This window comes from Osmerus mordax, chromosome 11 (assembly GCF_038355195.1).
Source record: "Osmerus mordax isolate fOsmMor3 chromosome 11, fOsmMor3.pri, whole genome shotgun sequence".
NCBI classification, from domain to species: domain Eukaryota; kingdom Metazoa; phylum Chordata; class Actinopteri; order Osmeriformes; family Osmeridae; genus Osmerus; species Osmerus mordax.
In genome coordinates, this window is record NC_090060.1 from 10,289,290 (window position 1) to 10,312,934 (window position 23,645).

At 42.2% G+C, this 23,645-nt stretch overlaps 1 protein-coding gene and 1 long non-coding RNA gene across 2 annotated transcripts; one reads left to right on the top strand and one right to left on the bottom strand.

Moving 5' to 3' along the window:
• Positions 1 to 6,393: 6,393 nt before the first annotated feature.
• LOC136952183 (uncharacterized) lies at positions 6,394 to 13,393 on the bottom strand. The gene is made up of 3 exons (XR_010877812.1): positions 12,933 to 13,393; positions 9,051 to 9,195; positions 6,394 to 6,830 (listed from the first exon to the last, which is right to left on the bottom strand). It is a non-coding gene; the product is annotated as an uncharacterized lncRNA (long non-coding RNA).
• Positions 13,394 to 13,874: 481 nt separating this feature from the next.
• tbx2b (T-box transcription factor 2b) lies at positions 13,875 to 22,096 on the top strand. Its single transcript, XM_067246874.1, has 7 exons — positions 13,875 to 14,643; positions 15,516 to 15,783; positions 16,949 to 17,095; positions 18,419 to 18,495; positions 18,711 to 18,880; positions 19,639 to 20,240; positions 20,489 to 22,096. Exons 1-7 carry the CDS (start codon positions 14,282 to 14,284, stop codon positions 20,924 to 20,926), a joined length of 2,064 nt encoding a protein of 687 aa, XP_067102975.1. The 5' UTR covers positions 13,875 to 14,281; the 3' UTR covers positions 20,927 to 22,096.
• The last annotated feature ends 1,549 nt before the right edge of the window (positions 22,097 to 23,645 follow it).

Here is a 23,645-nt window from a genome sequence, read left to right on the forward strand (position 1 = left end):
AACATTTGTGAACCATGGTGCTTTTTCTCATGTGAAGAAACTTACTCTCAAGGGTAGTTCCATGTTGCTATTTTTGGTGATTTGTGAAACGATTCACCTATTCATAGTCTAACAGGCAAAGCATTCCGAAGAATAAGGAAAAAGAAACTCTTGTTACCGGGGTCAAATCCTCAGTCAAAAGCTGTCCTTTTGAACTGATTCAACAACTTATTTCTATAAGCTCCTCTTACTGTAGAAGGTAGCAAAATTGTGCTACATTGATATAATCCATTAAAGTGTATATAATGGCAATCTTATTGAAATGGATGCTCTTGTAAGAGACTGGATACAGCCTCTGGACTCTCTTCTGTACTACAGAGTGCTATTCTGCAGGGCTTTCTCTGTGTCTTTATCCAGAAAACATGTTGCTCCACACATTCCTCTTGACCTCTGTCTGTCTGCTGTCCTGACCCCTGTCTGCTCTCCAGACCCCTGGCTCACACCGACGCTGTCATCCTCTGCCAGCCAATAGGAACGAGGGGTGATGGCGTCTAGTGCCCGGTTGGCGTACCTTGCACGCCATCGCCGGGGGAGCTCGGTTGGTTTGCGTTTGCCCTGCACATTTACTCTGAACCTGTCCCCATTCCTCTCGGTCTCCATTGTCCCACATCTGCCTTTGCTTTGCGGAGCACTTCCATGTGTAGAAGTGCCTAAACGATGTCCCTTTGGAACAGAAAGGTTTTGCCCCTTTGGAAAGCACTGTCTCTTCCTGAGGCATGTGGGTTGCAGTATATAACAGAGTAGGCTGACTATAACAGCAGTCCTGCCTTCTAGTAGAAAGACTTCTCCTCCAGGTTGGAGACTTTAAACTGCCGTAAGCTTCATTAGCATGAGCTGTGTAAAAGCGCTGCTAGCTAAATGTCTGAACCTCCCATGCAAGGCCTTAGCACCTTAGCAGTTGTATGTGAGGATCTGGTCATAGATGTGGGGGGAGGCAGATCTGAAGCTGGTGTGCCCTTAGTCTGCTTATTCAAAGTGACCCCGTTAGTGTTTTGCTGGTGCCCTAATGAGGGTGAACCACATGTGGAATGGTCATGGTTATGTTCAACCGACACACCTGTGGACCTACTATCACAGTCGCCACATTATGGAGCTCAAGGTTGAGGTGATGTACATGTTCATCATCCCTTCCACACAATGATTTGGAGCCTACAATGACATATCTCTGTTGCTCTTTGTTGGCACGTACACAACCATGTCTCCTGTGTACCCATACACCCCAGGTGCCCACGTGTATGCAGTGACAGTATATGTGTTGATGGTGGTCGGTGCCATAGACAGCTGGTGACAGAGGGTGATGACACGCCCACACACACCAGGATATATGGATGACAGCAAAGGGGGACCTTGGTGACATCATAGCCCTCTAATCTGACACACGGCTATATTAGGGCAGTGACAGATAAAGCACATTGGAGGGTAAGGGGGGGGAGCTGAGAGAAGTGATTGTAGTACTGTAGCAGACATTCTGTGTAATGAGGCCTGATTAGAGATGAAGCACAGACAGAGAGAGAGAGTGTGTGCTCATGTCTGCTTTTGCTTTGTCTGTGTGTCTATCGTGTGTGTGTGTGCGCGCACGCATGGAGGGGGAAGTGGGAGTCTGACGTGAGAGCTCTAACCAGTGCCAGCTGGGGCCAACGGTGAGATTAAAGTTAAAACACAAAAACAATCAGCCAGGATAAGTATAGTATCGGTGTGGGTTACTGCCCTCATCCCAGACCCTGAGAGAGGGAGGGGGGCACACATTGGGCCTGCTCAAGCCTGGCTCTCTATGCCCTCTCTCCCTTCTACACTGGCATAGAACCACTGATTAAGAGCCCCTTTGTTTTCCCTTTGATCTCCGCCTCGCTCCTCCACCACCACCCCCCCTTGCCCGTAACGCTCAACTCAATACAGTCGCACCACCGCAAACAGACATGCACGCCACTAACAGGCTCCCAATGGGGGTGGGGGTGTTTGTGTATGTTGTTTGTGTATGTTGTTTGTGTGTGTGTGTGTGTGTGTGGTGGGGGGGGGGGTATATGTTTAGTATGTTTCCCTTCATAAGGCTTTTTCATTTTGGGTATTTGTGTGTGTACGTGCGTGTACGTGTGTGTGTGTGTGTGTGTGTGTGTGTGTGTGTGTCGGGCTGAAGTGAGAAGAGGGGAATGTAAGAGGATTAAGACCATTCCCAGCTGAGGCTGGACCATTTCTGGACATTTCCACAGTCCACTTGGTAATGAGGTATTTACTGTGAGGGCGGGGGCGCAGTGTTATTGCTAGTTGCCATTGAGCTTAACTCCATCCCTGCTGGATTGAGACACTAGCTCTGAAAATAGCTCAATCTTTTATCATCAAAGGCTTTCTCTCAGTGCTTCTACATCCTTATCTAAGAAATAGGCTCACCCACATTGAAGATACAACTCTCTGCAGAACCATAGTCCAGTGGCTCAGTGTGCTGGGGTGCAGCTGAATAATCATAGGTTCAATTCCCTCATGAGCCTCTGTACTGAATGTGCATTTAATGTACATTTAAGTCCCATTGGAGGAAAGTTCCAGCTTAATGACCGTATTGTGTTACACAGTGACTTCACTCCCCCTTGAACAAAAGATGGCCAACATGAGAGCTCTGTGGGATTGTGTGAGGGGCGTGAAAGGTTAAGACCAACGCCTCTCACTGAATGGCTCCTAGCAGTCTCACAATGAGGTGGATTAGGGCCGCACTAGTGAGACCTCAGGGGCTTTACACAGGGTGTTCAGCAGCTTGCAACGTCTACAATAACACTGCTTACACTGGAGCTAGTCTGCGCTAGGCTAGGAGTTAGCATAAAGGTTAGGGGTTAAGGTGAGGCTATGCAGAGGCTATGTTGGAGGCAGGAATGAGGCTGAGGTGAAGGCAGCCGGGGAGGGAGGCAGGGGGAGAGGTGTTTGCTGGGCTCAGTCTGGGTGCCGCCACCACCTCTGCATGCCTCAAGACCCGGGAAAGTGATATCATTACAGTTGACTGGGATCTGCTTACTGATAAATCCCCACCACTCTCTCTCTCTTGCTCTCTCTCTCTCTCTCTCTCTGTGTGTGTGTGTGTGTGTGTGTGTGTGTGTGTGCGTGTGTGTGTGTGTGTACAGTCATCGACCCCTGGGATTACTCTGGGCAGCTTCAGCTGTGCTGGTGTTTTTCTCTGCATGTACTGTGGCAAATGAGAAAGTGCTCAGGAGGTGGGAAGACATGCGAGGAAGGGCAGCGCTCGGCCCAGAGCAGGTTGGATAACCCGAGGCCGGGATGCCAAGTCGACAGATTTGCGTTCTGGCCGACCTAATCGCTGTGGTTTACTAGGTGCTGGTTTAACACTCTGGGGTCAAACTGATAAGGGATGTCCTCCATGATCACAGAGAGAAGAGGGCACCTGATTGGATGACCTTTGTGAAGGATCTGTGTGTTCATTCATATTCCCACCAACCCTGAACGTTACCTCAGCTGAGAACATATTTCATTTATCACACTGGTTGGAATAGAGTGATTCTGAATGACACATTCCAGTGATGCGCTGAGGGTGTATATGGAGTATTGGGTAGTATCAAGTTGGATTGTGGAGCGTCTGTGGGCCTGCGTTGTATACCAGCCCAAGCAGAGGCCATACTTGTCTGATGTGCTTTACGCTCCCTCCAGTCTCCACGCTAGGATTTATAGGCTCCTGTCGCAGGGGTATGTTAGCCGCACCCCTCCTACAACACACACATCCGTCCTGCACCCCACTGACAGCTTTGATATGAGGTCAGCAGCCTTTACCAGGACTTCCCATTCATCCTGTAGGAGAACAGAGCCTGACACTGTGTGTGTATCTGGATCCCTCCATCCGTCCTTGTACAGATCTATGGGCCCTAAATTTTACCCAGGTGTCAAGCCACTTGTGTTATGTTAGACTCTCTCCATGTGAAGCGCCCCCTGTGTAAACGGCCTGGCAGACGTGCGTATTTATAGCTTGTTTGTGGGTGCGTACAGTATGTTGTTTCACCGGCACGCACCGGCACCGTTTGCCCACCGTCGTTTAGTGGGAGAGCCGCAATAACAGATCAAATACGACGCTGACAACATGACAGGTATATGCCTGATCTATGTCAAAATGCACCACATACATCACCAACGATTCTCCACTGCCGCACATACCATTCCACGCATATATATATCGACAGACATGGTTTACGGCATGTAATATCTGTAATATGTTCCGTATGGCCACGGACGTTTCCAATAATAGTAAGGGGTGGGGTGAGGTATGGTGGTGGAGGGAGCTGGCATACACTGTCAGAGAGCCCCTCCTCCCCCCAGCGTCATGGGTCAGAGGGGGGGTTCGTGTGTTCACTGGGATCAGATACATCTTCTGATGGATGTCCGGGATGCTCGACAGCGTAGATGACTCATAGGTGTTCGGGAGAGCGTGTTGTCCTGGGTCGTGTCGGGCACATGTGCAGGCCTCCTCTCTTTTAGGGAAGCAAGGACCTCTGATTTACTGTACGGCCTTCCTCAAACCAAACAAGGAGAGACCGGAGACGAGTAAATGGTGTTCAAGGAGAAGCGCTGATGAGCTCATCACACTCAAGAACTTACAAAAACCGTGAAAATAATACATTTGCGTGGCATTATTAATTTGCTCACGACGCATAATTGTTACCTGATGTCATCCTCCCTCTCTTCCTCTCTCGTCTCTTCTTCTCTTCCTTTCTCTCCCTCCACAGAGCTCCAGAGGGAGGGCAGCATTGAGACGCTCAGCAACAGCTCCGGCTCCACCAGCGGCAGCATCCCCCGGAACTTTGAGGGCTACCGCTCGCCCCTGCCCACCAACGAGAACCAGCCCCTCAGCCTCTTCCCCACCGGCTTCCCCTAGACGGCAGCCCTCCTCCCTGCAGGCCTACACAAGACAATCCAGGGGGAACACAGTCTGCCTCGTTATACTCAGATAGCAATGTGTCGTTGGCAACTTTTCAAACTCGCCCACTTCCGTTAAAAGGCCCTTTTGGGTTGTAGACAGTGACCTCCTTTCAAATAATAAGCCTATGTGAGTGTCTAACCACTCCATCTTTGTGATGATTACCTGGTAAATGATGTTGCTGTGGTCCTCTTTCTCTTCTCCCCGCAGAGTGGTCTGGTGTGGGTTTGAGTGTGCGTGTCCAGTCTGCATGGCAGGTAGACCGTGTTCTGCTTTGTCGGCTAATCTGAGTGTGTGTGTTTGAATGAGCAGCGTGTCTGGTGATCTGTTGTTAAAGTTGTATTTACTCACCAGTGTGGAGCTAATTATTTCTGATCACGCCCCCTCCATCTGTGTGTACGTGTGAGGGAAACCAGTTTCCATGTTCTCATAACCTCCTGGTGAAAATATGTTTGTTTTTGGCTTTTATGCATTTAGATGGGCTTTTAAAAAATTTACTTAATCTGACATATTTCTCATAGCTCACTTTAGATGATTAATTTGACTCAGTTACTTGTAGTTGCTAAACCGTCTGAGAAAAGTGTAGCTGCTTGGTATATTTGCAAATTGTGACCAATTCCTTTTTTTCATTAATACGTTTAGAATGTATTTGGTAAGTCACCGTGGTTTCTGTGGGTAACCTTGGGTGTCACTATCTTCCTCTGATGTCATCATATTTGGATTATGATGAAGCCAGAGGCATGTGCTGTAGAAAAATGTAATATGTCGTTGAACGTAAACCCACAATTTGCCAGCTTGCTTTTCTAACAGTCTAAATGAGTCAGCACTATACTTGAGCATACCACATATGACTTGATCAACGCCTGATGCACTATTGAAAATAAAAGTCACATTAGCTAACAAAAACGGGTTCTGAAAATGTTCTTTGTTCTGGTTTGTTTTCATTTAAAGAGAATTGTATAAAGTTAAATGATATATCCCTTTCTCTCATCTGAACAACTATGTGCCACAGTTGTCATAATGATGCATGTTACAGAAAAGGGCATGACTCTATTCACCGTAATGCAGAACATGCTTGATATTGACTGTAATGCTTTGTAAAATACTAAGTCATTTTTCAAAAAGTATTTGCTTTACGTTAATTAAAGTAAAATAAGACTTGGGAAATATGTGTTTGTAGTTCTTAAAACGTGAAACCAATTGTGTTGTCACCAGTGTTCATAAAAATACTGGATAATAGCTAAACAATGTTTAGGTGTTATGACAATGTACAGTTTGGTACTGGAAATACAGTATTCTTTAACCTAAAATGAACAAGCCAATTGTAATTAAATTACATCATTCAGAATTCACGACATTGTACCAAGAAAATATGCTGTTATCAGAGACAAAAGCTGACACCACCAGTGTGCTCTTATCCAAACAGTCATTTATTGTGTAAAACTCCCAGTGAATACAATGCATTTCATACTTACCAGAATGTACTTATACACAGAGATTGCTAAGGTTTTGTCTTTTTCTTTGAAAAATTAATGTCAACTTCCTGTAATAGCATAAGCAGGAATAGCAAGTGAGAGGGTGGTCCACCCCGCAAGCTGCTACATGTGCATCCGAGCAAGCCTCCTGTGTTTCAGTGGGCACTTACTTCGAGATGAGCCAAATCCGCCATGATTCTGAAACTATGGGTGTGTATGAATGGGTTTGAGCAAAGCGAGCCATGCCAGCGCGCCCTGGCACTCTCCCCTGACCTGTGTGGACACTGGAGCCCTGTTGCACTTCACAGAAACATGCTGCCCTGCATGCCAATGGCTCCCAGAGGGCCCAATGCCCAGGCTGGCAGCGCCAACAGGTCTCACCCTCTCTCCCTGATGGCCATTCTCTGCCCACCCTGTGAATGAAGAGGCCAGAGAGGGTACATGAAGAGGCAGCTATGATGGAGTGTGGCGCCACAGATGTATAACTTTAGAAAGAAATCGGCATGGCTTTATTCAATATAGTAGGCCTAGGCTACTGAAATACAAAGACTTGCACCGTTTTTGTCATATCTGGAGAAAAATATATTTTCAATAAAGCCTAATATTTGCTCGCAATTAGATAATCCAATACAACGTCAACCTTTCTCAAAACAACAAAAATGGTACTGATGTCTGTTCATGAACACTTTTTCCCACTTCCAAATATATTTACATAGGCTGATAAACAATTTTTAGGGGTGTGTAAACCAGTCTGCAAACTCCCATGCAACTGGTTATTTGAGTCTAAAACTGGATATTTGAACTGATGTATGACTTTGGTAACTGCATTTGTGGTGTCGTGTCATGTCGTTTGACATTTGAAATCAATCAGGGACCATATTATTTTTGTCGTTTGAAGGCAAGGATTATGCAGAAAAAAATCAATAAATGTAATGCCATACATTTGATGGATATTTGGCGCTTTGTTTAATTATAATGTTACACCTTAAACAGCATACAGAATGTCTTCGGGGTGTTTGCATTCTTGTCTAGCATGTTTCAAACGAACACATCGTCATTTGCCATAACTTAATTTAACATTGATTACTTTAAAATAGGTAAGTGGTGAAATGTGTTGAGTTGAAAGTGCTGAAATAATGTGAAAATATTTGCCAATGCTGAGTTGAGAACGTTGTCATAAATAGACGCATATGGACAGCTATAATTGCGTTATTTTGAACAAGATTATGTTCAGGCTATGTGTACACTTATTTCTAATTCAATGATAGAATATCATGTGAGAGGCAACGTTTTAAATTCAACACGCAGACGTGCTTTTTCTCTCATTAAATTGAAGTATGATATGAATAACATAATTTCCCCCGGACCTCAGGTAATTTTGCATCGCCTTTAATACGATTAAATGTTGCCGTCAAATTGGAAATCAAATTCTGAAACAATCCACTATTTTAGCGTGTAACGTGTTAACCTCATATCAATGTTGCATTGGCTTTTACGTTTCGTTTGAGCAATGTTACGTAAATCTCGGAAAACCAACTCATTATTCAAATACACATAGCACATCTTCAAGGTTTACATAACAATGGCATCTGTAGCCCATTGGAATTTTTGCTATCTTTAAACTAGGCTACACTACTACTGAGTAACTAGACAATTGTCTGGATTCAAATTAGTAATGCCGAGGGACTAAAGTTAAACTACTAACTTTATCCAGATCACCAAGATTGTTGCTATCCTTAAACTAGGCTACACTACTACTAAGTAAATAGACATTTGTCTAGATGCAAATTAGTAATGCCGAGGGACTAAAGTTAAACTACTAACTTTATCCAGATAACCAAGGCAAGGATGATGGAAGAAAGGAATGAGAAAGAAAATCAAGGCAACAACTAAGTCTGCAGGCCATTTAGTTCTGCAGCACAGACAGCGTAAATCATTGTCAGTAAGGTTTCAATAGCAAAGGACCGTAATGCGTCTGTTACTGAAGACTTCGATTAGATCACCTTATCTTGACGACGATAAAGGGCACTGATAGGCTGCAGCTGAAGTGTGAAATTCTTCTCAGACATTAAAATTCCATTAATCAGTGATAAACACTTGTTTAACGGTAGACTAATAAGATATTGAAACTACAGGTTATCTAAGCTACAGGTGTAAGAATAATTCAAATTAAAACTAATATGTTTCCTACATTTTGACATGATTTTACTCAAGCGACATGTCTGCCCGAACTCTCACTCCAAATGTTGCATAATTATAGACCAAATAGTGGTGTTTTATTTATCGGCCGGTTTAGTGTTTACATGGCTCGTCATTAACCTTTGCCGATCTATTTTGAATATGCATTCCAACACACACATTATATTCTAAGCATGGAAACTTTTTATTAACGGAATCAAACAGGTAGGCCTAGCACTTGTCACTCAACTCTCCAGTGCTTCATAGGCTAATTGATTTTATAACAGATTATATATAGGCTACTAGCGGGTGCTTTTAAGCTATACGCTTTATGGTCACACTCGAAAAACATATCTGCGATATTTTCCTTTTATTATCACTCCAGTTGACCCAAGAGGAGTCATGGTAACTATACCAGTGTCATGACACAGACTCTAATTGAAAACGCAACCAACCTGCAGCACAGAAGAGGCGCAACCAGAACTGGTTGATGGGATGAGAGGGAGCCGGGAGGAGAGGGATGGCCACATGCAGGATGTGCTGGGAATGTCCCTAAAGTTTTGGAGATTTCCACACCTTCAACTTGCTGCCATAACTTACCTGTCAAAAAAGACATGAAATTATTGTAACTTTTTAAAATTAATATAGCCTAACCAAAACCATAGCCATTGGGAAACAGGACTAGCTACTCCGTCACATTTCGTTTTCCATTGCGATATTCACGAGTTAGAAATTCAGCATATAGTCTAGCCCAAGAATTTATAAAAAATACAAAAACTTTAAATGGTTTCAATAACCTTTGTCTGTGTCAACAAAAGGGCGTGACGTTAAAAACTAAAAAGTGTACATAAAACAAACAACCTTCTCTCAACCAAAAGCATTGATTAAACTTCATAAACTTCCACACATTGGCTAAAGAGGTTCGGTTTTACTACTGTGAGGGTGTCAACCTAATTGTATGTACTGTATAGTGTAGGCTAGGCTACCGAAATTGAATGTTTTCTGTGAGTCTTAACGGGAGAGAGGTGTTCCTGGATTCCCATGGGTCATTTTAGCGCCCCCACCTGTTACCTGAGATAGGTGCTATTTCTCAAGACGTGTGCTTTTCAACTAATGAGCACGTCGGGTAAAAACAGACCAATCTTAGGCGAAAGAAATGAACTACAATAGGCATATACTCTTGGACTTGAGCTGGTCGGGGTGTCGTATTGGATGATCAGACATCAATCGGTTAGGCATTCATCGTAATGACACTGATTATCCGATATTAGCAAACTTTTTTTAAGGATAATTTTACCAAGAAGTGTAAAGCTCTGCAAAAACTGTCTATGCATTTTCTGGTATGGAAGGTACCGAGCTTTATTTCGAATGGTGCATAACACCAGGGGAATGCCGTGCGCTGAGGGGCTGTGGGGGGATACTGCTACTGAGACTTGTCATTTTTCATCAATCTGTCGTAATTTGGTCGAGCGAACAGGACAGCGCACAGGCAGTCCCGCTGACACGGGTCAATGAGACAAGGCCAGCACGGACACTAGCAAATTACGAGTTCGCAGAGGCCGAGAGAAAGTGATTAAATCCACGGCTTTAATTAGGAAAAAAAGAAATTGAGAAAAATGTAAACAGGCAACTGTGTGTGTGTTTGTGTGTGTGTGTGTGTGTGTGAGAGTGAGAGAGAGACAGACAGAATGAGGGAGAGGGTGCACGAGTGAAAGGAAGAGAGAGAGTCGGAGAAGGGGAGTAAAGCGAGAATGAGAGAATGAAAGAGCGATGGGGAAGAAAGAGGAGAGGGGGTTGGTGGTAGCTGGAGGAGGCGCTGGGTATACATGTGACAAGGGGAAATATGAGGGACTTTGACAGGTCTTAAACGGTCTGGCGCCAAGGCCTCAGTCTACCGGCTAAATATAGCAGAAGAGATGATGCAGCGAGATGGGAAGAGAAGATGAAAAGATGAAAGTGAAGAGTAACAATGTAGAGGGTGAAAAAAAGAACAATACCGTGTTATATACAAATAAGGCGTACAGTGCCCCGTTATTTCCTAATCAGAGTCTGCAGCGTATCAATAACACGGGTCTCCGAATGATCCCGTGGCGCCGCATATTCCTTTCCGTGCATTTTTACCTAACGTTAGCAATTCGATTGAGCTAACTATTTAAGGACAAAGGTTGTAAGCTATTGTAGGCCTACTACATTATATCCCGGTTCCAAAATTATTTGAAATCTCCTTCATAAAACTTTGTATTGGTCAGATTGCCTTACAGGTGTCAATGGCAACCATTGAGTTCAGAGTTGGGTTCATAAGCAAAATTTTACTTAACTTAGCAGGGACGAGGTTTTAGTCATCTGGAAGAACCTCGCATCGGTTGATTGCATAATTGTCTATTTAAATGTGTACATTGAGGATACACAGAGCAAACAAATGGAGCGTAATTGCAAAACCATTGTTGATGTAATCAATTCCTTAAGTATATACATCGAAACCCATTAACATTCTGTGTGTGTTGCTAATCTTTTTTTCCACTCAGAATGTGGCTCCGAAGTCTGACAGAAGCATCTGTTTGGATAGAGAATGTCTCACTTCAATGACCTGAAGCCACAGTGAAGTATGCAGCAAGATATTTCCTTATTCAAATGTAGGCCATTTAATGAGCGTGGATAAGGAAGTGTGCTGTTTCACTTGTTTATTTCAAGCAAGTTTATTTTATTTGTGTGCACCTGTGACTTGGACGTGTTCACATATATCTACATCCACTTTGTTTCAGGATGAGATAGACTAAAACTATAGGTTTGAAAATAAAAGGTCAAATTAAATCAATGATTTGAAAAATGTGAACTATAAGGACCTACTCTCATCGATTGACTCAGGAGTGTCAAATATAGCAAACGACCCATAGAAGTTCCGAACCTTAGTGAAATGTGTTCACTATGTTGTTGTTTTTTAACAATGGTAGCCTACAGCGAAAATGACTTTCTGTGCACCTGTGATCATTTCATCTGTGCTCCAAAAAGCGTGAACAAGGCAGAAAAATGTATTTTGGATAGCTACGTTTACATAAAGTGTATTAATTTTATTATAGCCTAAATAACATCCCACAACATGATTATGGTGCCAGCTCTACCACCATCAGTAAAGCAACAAGTGCCTGACAAACCCTAGCTCGGTCATCCTAAGAGGTTAGTTTTCCATTCGTGAATAACTATTTTGAAACACATTTATAACCACGATGCAACTTGTAAGTATTTTAAAAAGCATTTTACCACCAAGATTGCATCCAAACAAAACTATTTGCAATGTGCATTAGCCTATATTCAAAATGAGTGCACACTAAAAATATATATGGCTAGGCTATATACGCAGGGATATGTAGGTCTATTTCTGATATATATCTTATAAATTATGCTTAGTTTATAAATTCGATGAATGTGTTCTGTTTAAACAAAAGGAAAACAGACACAGGCTACACAAAATGCTGACGTTTAAGGGGTTAATCGGAAATGTGCCGTTTGTCTCTGACAGATTCATTCGGAGGGATTATCAGTTTTTGTTTCAGTTTTTATGTCGAAGTGACGATGTTCTGGATTGAGGGAGTAGAGCCAAAACTATAAAGTCTACGGCGGAGATCAAAGCATGTCTCCCCGGATCAGATCTAGACAGAAACCCTGTTTATCCAAATTCTCACATTTTGACGCGAAGTAATAATCACGGCGAGAGCATTCTCAGCCTAAAACTCGAGCATAAGCCTCAGCTTTGGCGTGAATGGTGAGGGGATTGGAAAGCGCTGCTAAAGGATTTTAGAGTAAATATGAAGTGACAAGAGACTGCTCTTATTGTGGTACGTCAGCCGACTGGCGCCAAGCGGTTCTTTAACAAACTGAACCGAAGTTGATCAAGGGGCCCAAGAATGGATTTCTTAAAGGCACACACAACAGCGCTCAGACCAAGACGGTCTGCTTGGGGGTCGCACAGCAGTCTTTAGTGTGCTATGTAGCTTGCTGTATGTGGTTTGACCAACAATATGTCCATGCGACTCAGGACGCTGATGTGCCCTTGCACACTATGAGGATACCACCCTCCTATGACTCCTGACTCCTTCTGACTCCTCCTGACTATGCAATAAATAGTTTACCGAGATGCAAGAAATATGACTAACCGTTTATAGATATGTTATTCTTCCGAAACTCAAATTACAGTATTCTGATAATAAAATGTTTGCAAGAAATTTGCAAAAAAATATGAATAGTAGCCTATATAGCCTGTATTCCTTGAATGCTTTGCACCAACACACTACGCTAAAGGGCAAATACATCGTTTTGAATGCATCTAAGTAAGCACTCACCACATTTACTGTCCCTTTTTGTCTGGCAATTCATTCATCGTTTTCTTCCTCGACGCAGAAAGTGCGCTTTTCGAATGACCCGGGGCTTTCTTTAAAGAGGCAATGTCCGGTTTATTAGCGTCTGTCTCTCCCGTGAAGTTGTTCAAGACGGCAGCGAGTCGCGGAAATGTAATATTCTGAAATGCAATGACTTAATTCCGATATCTACCCTTCAGGAGCTGGGAAATATAGAATTCCTTACCTTAGCAACAGCATAAAGGCAAGTCATCTGAGTGAATATTTAGCTACAATTAAGGCTAAATATAGGCTATATACACACACCGAGAAGCCTAGGCTATAACTTTTTCAACAATAGTCTGGTTAAAGAATCGAAATGGCATAGCCTATGGGAGGATTGACTAACACAAAACAAAACACTTTTCACAATCAAGCAGCGAATCTGAAAAAAAAGAAAAAAGGTTTTAGCTAGGCTGTAGCCCAGGCTCAATGAAAATATAAAATACACGGTAGCCTACACATAACATTTATCCACATGATTACAGCAAATGTAAAGCTATAAACGTCAAATGCCACTCGGGTACTCTTTCGGGAATGTAAGTTGCTGCGGACAAGGTAGGAGTACCTCATCGGGATTATAAAGCGCAAGCCGACCGAGGTGATGTCTCCACCGGCAAGAATTGAGGGCTGACCCGGTGTTTGGCTTGGAGATGGGGGTGGGATTTCCCGATCTTTCCTGTCATTGGTTAATATTTTATTCTGTTGACATGTTTTCTTACTGCTAATGCTTCCGACACCTTCTTGTCCACCCCCTTCTCCTCGAGTCTGCCTGGAGCTGTCAAAACCACGCCTATAGAGGCCCACAATTGGTCCAGAAAGCGTAAAATCAGCAATCAAAGGGGCTTGGTTCATTAGTGTTGGGATCGAGGCAGGAAGGACATGTGAGATAGTCACAGTTCTACAGTGAACGGGGCAACATCTCACCATTTCAACTCCGCGTCCGCGTGGAATGATTGCTTTAGCTTTTCGAGAGAGACATCTTATTTTTCAGAGAGCGACCGGTGGAGAGACAGGGAAGCCGATTCCGCTCTCATAGCTTTGTTATAGCCTTTTCACTTTAACTGATAATATTGCGGGACTCTGTGGAAGTACCAGCATCGGGAGTTTACGCAGTAGTTTAAGAACTACCATTCCGGTTTTTACTTAAATACGCCCTGAGTGCCTTCACAATTCAGAATTACTTCTGTAGGCTGTTTATTGCAAAATACATTTATCTGGAGACGGACCTACAGATTTCTTGCTGGGGTTTTGTACCACTGTATATTATTTCACTATTATTTTTGGATGCACCGATGAGAGATCCAGTTTTTACAGGGACTGCCATGGCTTATCACCCTTTCCACGCTCACCGGCCGACCGACTTCCCTATGTCAGCTTTCCTAGCGGCCGCGCAGCCTTCCTTCTTTCCGGCGCTCACTTTGCCTCCAGGGGCACTCACAAAGCCGATTTCGGACCACGCTCTCGCTGGAGCCGCAGAAGCAGGGCTCCATCCGGCTTTGAGCCACCACCATCAGGCGGCTCACCTCCGCAGTCTTAAGAGCCTGGAACCCGATGAAGAGGTAGATGACGACCCAAAAGTCACACTGGAAGCCAAGGATCTATGGGATCAGTTTCACAAAATAGGAACAGAGATGGTTATAACCAAATCTGGAAGGTAAGAGTATGATTCAAATATGTGACATATTACATGCATGTACATATACCCGAGTATTCATGGTAAAAGCTTCACATTTTGTTTCACAAAATATCTAACAGAAGAGTGGTTGACAAAAGAAACAAAACAAGTAATTCAGTTCAGGGCCTAACCCACCAACTCAACGCATGTTTTTGTGACCTCTTTTACCAATGAAAATCGAGTTCATTATTCATCTAAATAGTGTTAAAAAAAAGAATATTGTTTTAAAAGGCTACTATATTTGTTTTTCTATATGCTACGGTTAAAAAGTAGATTGAAGTCTGTTATCGGTTTGTTAAACAATAGCTTATTGATTCTCCGTAAAATAGGCTATCAATTGCACCTTTTAAGAAATGGTCGATCATCAAAAGTGTAGGCAATTGGTAAGTGGTGCATAACATAACCTACTTGCAAACGTGTATATAAAAAAAATATGCTAAATAAATAAATACATTTAATAATCTGTCATGACAGTTGAGCTTCTGGATTTGTAAACAGACTGTCACTTGAAAAAGTGGATTGGGATTCTGATTAAGTGGGGCTAATAGTGGAATGACATTTAGCTGAAATCAGACGTATCCACATTCACATTGAAATAGGTAAATCAAGCCCACCATACATTTAATATAGAACTGGCATACTTTGTTTGGGGTATTGCTAATCATTTGCTGAAAATTTAATTAATGTAGGCTATTAAATGTTTTTTTATCTTCTGGCAATGTAGGCTACATGGAATTTACAAAAAAAAAGATTTATATTTTGTCATTAATGTTTTGTGTAGGTGTATTACTTTGAAACACATTGTTTATGAACCACTGAGCTAATTCCACGCTGACATATTTCTCTTTCAGGAGAATGTTCCCCCCTTTTAAAGTGCGAATCAATGGTCTTGATAAAAAAGCGAAGTATATTCTCTTGATGGACATAGTCGCTGCCGATGACTGCCGCTACAAGTTCCACAACTCGCGCTGGATGGTAGCTGGGAAAGCCGACCCTGAGATGCCCAAGCGAATGTACATTCACCCGGATAGTCCAGCAACGGGAGAACAGTGGATGGCCAAGCCTGTTGCTTTTCATAAACTGAAGCTGACAAATAATATATCGGACAAGCATGGATTTGTAAGTACTCGACTTTATACGTCCACATACGCACGAATCCCGTTTGCTCAATCCATGAGTAACCTAATTAAGATATTAGCTATGTAATATGCAATATGAGTTAATATTAGATGCTAGATTATGTTAATGTGATGTTAATGATTTATGCTTTATGATATGGTAGCCTACAATTTTCACTTAAGATGGTTAACTGGATATTTACCAAATATTCTGACAATGTGACACTTCCATTTTTATTGCAACTGCTTACTAAGGCCTATATATGTTTTCAAATACCCCTGTAGAATATTATTAGTCTGACGGGTCATGAAGTGCGACATATTCTTGACATAGGCTACTGTTTATGTATTGCATGCATTACGTAGTCTACATGTAGTCGCTATTCATGCATTATTCGAGACGATCAGGAGTCATGAATGCATGATTGGATAAAGCATCAGAAATCGGGTCAAGGAGACGGAGCAGGCATGGAGTTCGCATGGATAGGCGAGCCTCCATACAGAGCACGTTTTGACGTCTGGGTTGATATCTTCATTTCGACTTATCTTGACTGAGTGTGTAACAAAAACAATGTGTGCATGCACTCGGGGGTCTCTGGACGTTTCGCCGCCGTATCGCCAACCTGATATGCTGTATTTTCAGATTGTAAAAATAGGCTAGTGAAGGGAAATGATTAATGCTAAGAAAGTAAATACATAGAAGCCATCGTTACAGTGCGTCTTCAACTCTCCTGCGCAAACAAACCGACTTTAAACAAATCTAACCATTTACATGCCAGACGAAGTACTTGCAATAGGCTATGTTGCTGACATTATTTTGAAATATTCAGCCTAGGCCTGATTTGTCGAGAATGACAATGTCCAGTCTTATAACTCACATAGGGCACAATGACTAAGTAAACAATATTAGAGTCGACAAAAAACATTTTGTAACTAAATACTCTGCGCTACAGATAATTGCTTCGTTTACTGCTTGATAAGCCAATCATCTACAATAAAACCACAAAATCTACATATCAAGCAAAACATATTGGTCTAACTCCTCAATGCATACGACAACAGGTGTGATTAAAGGCCCAAACTTAAAATGCATAGTGGTTGAACAGTAAATAAATCTGTAGGCCTATGAAGTCCGTTGCATTGAAATGTGTATTTGTTTTCCTCAGACGATTTTGAACTCCATGCACAAATACCAACCAAGATTCCACATCGTGAGAGCCAACGACATCCTGAAACTCCCTTACAGCACTTTCAGGACATATGTATTTCCTGAGACCGACTTTGTTGCAGTCACAGCTTATCAAAACGACAAGGTAAGCACGCATATAGTAACAGTTAACGTTTGAGTCTCAACAAAACCAAACATTACTTTGCACAATATCTTTGTATTTCTCCTACAAGGGGTTAAAATTAGGAGCCATTTTGTTCTGTTTGCTGTTTTTTGCTTTGTTCCAGTACGCTTAGCCAATTTGTAAGATGAATTGAGAAACCTTTACCTTTAGTCCTATAGATATGTTCATGAGCAGTCATCAGGTATAGGCAAAGTAAATTCGGTGTTTGATTTAGATGACAATCGCTCTGTCTTTAATTGTGGTCTGTCCATTCTTAAAATATTACTTGCCTTTGTCAAAATGTTCAAACTTGTATGATTACTTTGACACAACTTATGTTCAGATCAAAATCCATTCGGTTGTGTCTATAGCACCAACATGTCAATTGTAGATCCATACTTTACCAATATTGTAGGCTACTCAAAACAAATAGTGATAATTTGATTAAAAGTGTGATTCTGGGGTTTCCGAAATCGTGACAGTAATATATTTGATGGTAATATTATTATACTGGACGGATTTTCTCGTTAAGCCAATTGGTGATTGTGTTCGGGGTGCATTGGTGGTCTTGTTGCTATCGTAAAATTTATGGCAAAGAGTCACAATCGATTAGAAGGCACTTAAGCCCGTCAGTTTGTCCGCGAGCTACACAGTATCTGAGGCCGTGCAATCAAAGCGTGACAGATGGTAAACGCAAGGCAAGAAAGCTGTGGGCTCCCTGATTGGTCAATTCACGAATTCCTCAAGAGTTCCATACAAGGTGAAGAGAGGAAAACACGGGCCTCTCGAGTTGATCCAATTCGGTAAGCAAAATTCGGGTATAGGCGATGTAGGGCCTACACTGCTGCAACACTGTAACTGGCTGCCTCCTACACTATCCAACTGGCTACTGCAGTGATCCAAACCACATTATTAATTATTGATAAAACAGTCATCTGTTGAAGTTATCCACTTTCCCTTTCTGGCTGAAAGATAGGCTGTCTATGGAGAAATATTAAGTCGCCAATTTTTTTATGGGGCTCCTGAGAATAATGTCTCGCCATCAAGCTGATAAATAATTTAAAATATACCGTGTCTTCATTTACAACTAGTAGGCTATGTTTGGTGTTTAACAGACCGCATTGTTGAGAGAATTTCAGAATAAATTAAGTCACATGATCCATAGGCCAAGCTTGCAAACCTATGACATTACCTATATGTCAATTGGCTACTTTCTTCATCATATGTTCATTTTTAACTTATATAACTTTTTTTAATTGTAACATTTTGTTGTCTTTCTTTCTCCCCCCTCCCCTCTCTCTCTAGATAACACAGCTGAAGATAGACAACAATCCTTTTGCCAAAGGATTCAGAGATACCGGAAATGGAAGGAGAGAGAAAAGGTATAGCACATACACTACAATATTTCTAGAACTACATAATATAGTTTCAAGTTCGTCATTAAATTTAGTCCCAACATCACTTTGAGGAAATTATGACAATTAAAATAAGATGCAGAATGTCAAACGACTTTAGCCATGGCTTGCACATGATCTCCTGAATTTGATTATTGAAGATTGTCTAAATACTTTAACTAAAAATCCCAACTCAATTATAGGAAGCAGTTGACCCTTCCATCACTTCGCATGTATGACGATCAATGCAAGGCGGACCGAGATGGGGGTGATTCGGACGCCTCTTCGAGTGAGCCAACAGCCGGCAGAGACACTGTCCACTCACCCTCAGGACCTGTGTCGAGCCCACTAAGATTAAGTCGAACCAGTCGAGGTAAGAAACAGGAATTTATCCTCAAATAGGTGGTCCTATGTAGGCCAGAAATTGGACTGTAAGCAATGTGTAGCCTTGTGTTTTTACAATAGTGAAGGGTTAATTAAGCACACTCAAGTAGCCTAATATAAACTGTATTGGTAATGTTATGTATTACTCCTCCATAATATTTCATAATTTGTGGTTTTCGACAAAAAAAAACATTTTAGATTAATAAGAAAAGGTTCAATTAACCTGCAGGCTAACTGGAATTAGGTCTCCAACCTTTGACATGGCTAAAGGCTAACATAGGCAGACAAAATCATTTTGCAGTTTAGTTTATGAATGAGAACACTATAGGGCACAACTATTTTAGCTGAAAAATAATTCCCATAGACGTTTCAAAATAGTGTTTGCAAATGTAATTGTGTATTCATAATTTGACACATGACTCTTTGCCACAACTTTTGCTAAAAATAAAACACGACATGTGTTGACATGTGGGAAGGAAATGGTCCAACAGGGCTTGTTAACACTAACTCATGACTGAACACAAAATTGTTATACTTGAATGGTGCGTTTGAGAATAGCCTTTTCATTTCAATATTTTACCCTCTGCCGTTTCAAGTTATTTTCCCCATTAGCAAATGAAGACAATAGGCCATAAATCCTTATATTATTTGTAATATTCATAACTAGGTGAGATTTGCCACTTCTCAATCTTTGATATATTGTCTATTGACTTACTTTCTATTGTGTTTAAATTTAAATGTCATCAGATGAAAAAACGGGCACTGACAGTGAGCAAGAACTTGACCCTGAGCGGTGTACTGGATCGAACAGCCCGGGACCAGAGCCGCCATCCCCATTCAACTCGAGATGCGAGGACCGAATTAGGGACAGGCCTAATCATGAAAAGAAGGACGAATATTCGGACGCCAGGAAGCACAATGACTCTATATTCAGCATAAGGAACCTCGAGAAAGATAAAACGGAGAGCAGGCACAGGAAAGACGCCACTGATTTGTCCAAAAAGGACTCGGATAACGGTGGCATAAGCGCGAGCAAGGAAGGGTTCTCCCCACTGATGGTCCAAACGGAGAGCCCTTCACACTTCACTGCGAGCCATTTACAAAGCCTCGCTCTGTCTGGCTTGCACAGTCAGCAGTTTTTTAACCCTTTAAACACCGGATCACCACTGTTGTTTCACCCCGGACAGTTTGCCATGGGCCCGGGAGCATTTTCTGCCATGGGCATGGGGCACCTTTTGGCCTCGGTATCGGGAACAAGTGGTTTGGAAAATGGCAGCCTCTCCGCCGTTGCAGGGGGTACCCCGAACCCATTTCCTTTCCATCTATCTCAGCATATGCTGGCCTCTCAGGTAAGAGACGATCAGATTATTTTCTGAATGAATGTGGCGTAGACCCTACCCTAAAAGGGTACTGTTCTACTTAAACATGCAACAGTCTGATCTTACTGTAGAATAGCCTATGTGAGGTGCGTAATACACAAAATAAGTGCGTGTCAAACAGAATCAAAGGTCTGCTAGCCAACTAAACACCGCATGTTTTAAAGGTTTCGCAAGCTTTTCGGACAGTGTACTAACTACAATCTTTCCTCTGATTTTAGGGCATTCCAATGCCGACTTTCGGTGGCCTGTTTCCTTATCCATACACCTACATGGCGGCAGCAGCAGCCGCGGCATCTGCCCTTCCCGCCACTAGCACCGCTAGCTCACTCTCAAGGAATCCTTTCCTGAGCAACTCGCGTCCTCGTCTCCGATTCAACCCGTACCAGATCCCCGTGTCCATTCCTCAGAGTACTAACCTACTCACCACTGGCTTGCCAGGTGGCCTAAACCCAGGCTCCGAGTCATCGAAATCCGGCAGCAGGGAAACAAGTCCCGCACCTGAACACCATAACCACAAAGCAGGCTCGAGTGTGAGGAACGGCTCCCCCAAAGCAGCCCTGAAGGACTCCATCAACGAACTCCAGAACATACAGAGACTAGTAAGCGGCTTGGAGAGCCAGAGAGAGAGATCTCCTTCGAGAGACTCTCCGAAGTAATTTGAGTTGGAATTATAATTCCACAAGACTTTGCTTGAAATATCACTTTTCGTTTTGTAGGTCCAGGACATTACACCAAAAGGCTTTTTTCCTTTTTTGTTTTGCTTCCGGCCTTAGGAGAGAGTAACCTACCCTCACTGCTAGGTCAAATGTTTTGGGGTAGCCCACCCTTTGTTTAACAGACAGACAACTGTCACAATTCAATAATACAAGAAGCCAAAATGCGTTTGAGTTTCAAGCGTAATGGCTAAAACTTGGACAAACGAAGGAAAATACCAACAGCATATGCCTACTAACGGTAACACAGCATGTTCGTATTAAAACGCCAGTTACAAAATCGTGGCAATGTCTTAGGACTTGAGAAAGACATCTTTATTAATGTAATCAATAGACGTAGGCTACTTTGTTTTGTTTTATTTTTAAAGAGCACTGCATTACTATTGACAATTGGTGTGAGTTTGGCCCATATAAACAGCTGAAGGTGATAGGCCTACGTGTAGAGAGGAAAACAAGCTACATCCAAAAATAAATACTAGGCTATATATATTTCAAAAGGGAGGGGAAATGAACGTTCCGTTTAATGAATTGATAAGAACTTGTCATTTCTGCCAGACAACTGTTTCCGAATTATTTATGTAATTAAAAGAAAATTCTGTAAATAAGCTATAAGGATCCAAGAATATGCAATTGGTATTAATTTATTCAGCTGTACATTGGCGTGTATATAATATTTAGAGTTTAACTCATTGCTTTTTTCCCTTTTACATCAACTTATACTGTAATGAAAGCTATTTAGCGCTTGTTGGTTTGAAACAGTGAATGTTTCTATCTGTGATACATTGCCCTACCTGTGACACGTGAAAGAAACATGTGTGCCATGTTTAGTTGCTGCAAACACTAATAATAGCCTAATAGAAAGCGCTCCTAATTGTCCATTTACCTGACTGTATAATCTGCAAAAGACACAGACATAAGAAAACCTCAGGTATTCACTCCAACATCGGGGAAGATAACATTTCTCCTCAAATGGACACAACGCATATCGACCTTGCTATATAAATAATATTTAAAATTGAAAGGTAGGCTATCTCGTTTATGCTGGTTGTCCGGGTAACTTTTTTGTTGAATTCTTTCACAGTTTCAATAAAAATCGATGTGTTTATTATGTGAATATTATGATGATTCCTCGTGTTCTTTGCTCTAGGTTGACCTTGCAATGTGCCTCACTGCTCATCTGTTACAGCCAACTGAAGCTTGCATATTACTAGTATGCTATGTGTTTCCGTATTTTTCCCACTTGTGCTGTAGGCTATAGGCTAACCTCTCCCTCCTTCGGTCACAAACACACACACACAGAAATTCGACCTAAGTACTTCAGCTCATCAGTCTTGTGCGCCCTCTGTCGGTAAATAATTAAGGTAAAAACATAGTTTTCCATGTGTTGAACAGTCCAATTGCCTATCCACAATGAGTTTACATTTAGGCTACATTTGAGATTAGGAGATGTTCATTATTTTACTACAAACTGAAACGTGATCAGCGAATTGGGAATACCCTAAATGAAATAAAATATAACAGGCATAATTTAATAGCATTAATATTGCTGTATAGTCTTAAAATAGACACACCTGGCAACATGATGACAATAGGCGTCCCTTTTATATACACTGCTTCCATCATCTTTTCCTGTAGTATTGTCTGCATTTGTCTATTTATAGAAATTGAATCGTAATGCAAGTGTATTTATAGGAAGGCAAGAGACGGAAGTTCATTCTCCTTCGTTGGCTAATGACACACATCCTTTAAACTTTCAGCGACATTAGCAGCCATGCAGTTAACCTTTTGAGTAGGCGATGTCAGAAAAACAGACCAACTTGTCACACAAATTAAGGACACCTTGCCAAATAACCCAGTTTAAATGTAGTCCAGTATTTATTTTCACATAGCCCATTAGCTTAATGTATGAAGAAAAAAAACTGATAAACAATGTCTACAATTTACAAATGCAATGTTTTAATGAAACAATAAGGTAAAATCGTAGGCCAGACCCGTTACAACGCACCCACACACCCACTAGTCTGGATGAGGGTACCTATGTCAAAAAATGTAAGGTGTACCGGGTGCAAGTGGGCTGCTTGCAGGAAACCTCCCCGTATCACGTTGAAGGGGTTAAAGCACTGAGGCTGGGAAGTTTTGGAGGATGGGGCGCTTGGACGCCTAACCACTTTGGCAGCAGACAGGCCTTTGTCCAGCAACCGGCGCCTGTCGCCTGCCTGCCGGCCACACAGCCTACCCACACCCGCACACAAAAGCAGGGGGGAGATCCCGAGAGCCGTAGTTCCTAATTAGAGAGCCCCTTCTTGTTTCTTTTCCTTTCTTTCTGCAGCGATAATCACTAAACTTTCATTATATTACGGGGCCATTGTTACCACTCTGTTATCTTCAATTAACAGAGCGAGCTACTCGACCTCGCACTCTCGGATAAAAAACTATTTGTCTAAAGTAATCAGTCAATGACTGATCAATAGGCTCCTGTGGCGGCCTCGCGGCTCGCAACTAATGTTAGGTGACGGTCCGGGGTAAAAAGGCCAAGACTATTCACAACTTTGTTAAATGATCAGTGTGTGCCGCTATTTTCTTTTGTACTACAACTATACAGGCCTGCAAATCCATACCATCGGCTGCTGAAGGACAAACATAAATCAAGTAAATTCAAAGT

What these genes read in the sequence shown, in the direction of transcription:
- tbx2b (XM_067246874.1), top strand. Translation starts at nt 14,282, where the DNA reads ATGAGAGATCCAGTTTTTACAGGGACTGCCATGGCTTATCACCCTTTC. An exon ending in TATCGGACAAGCATGGATTT is followed by an intron (nt 15,784 to 16,948) that starts GTAAGTACTCGA and finishes TGTTTTCCTCAG; the next exon opens with ACGATTTTGAACTCCATGCA. An exon ending in ATTAAGTCGAACCAGTCGAG is followed by an intron (nt 18,881 to 19,638) that starts GTAAGAAACAGG and finishes AAATGTCATCAG; the next exon opens with ATGAAAAAACGGGCACTGAC.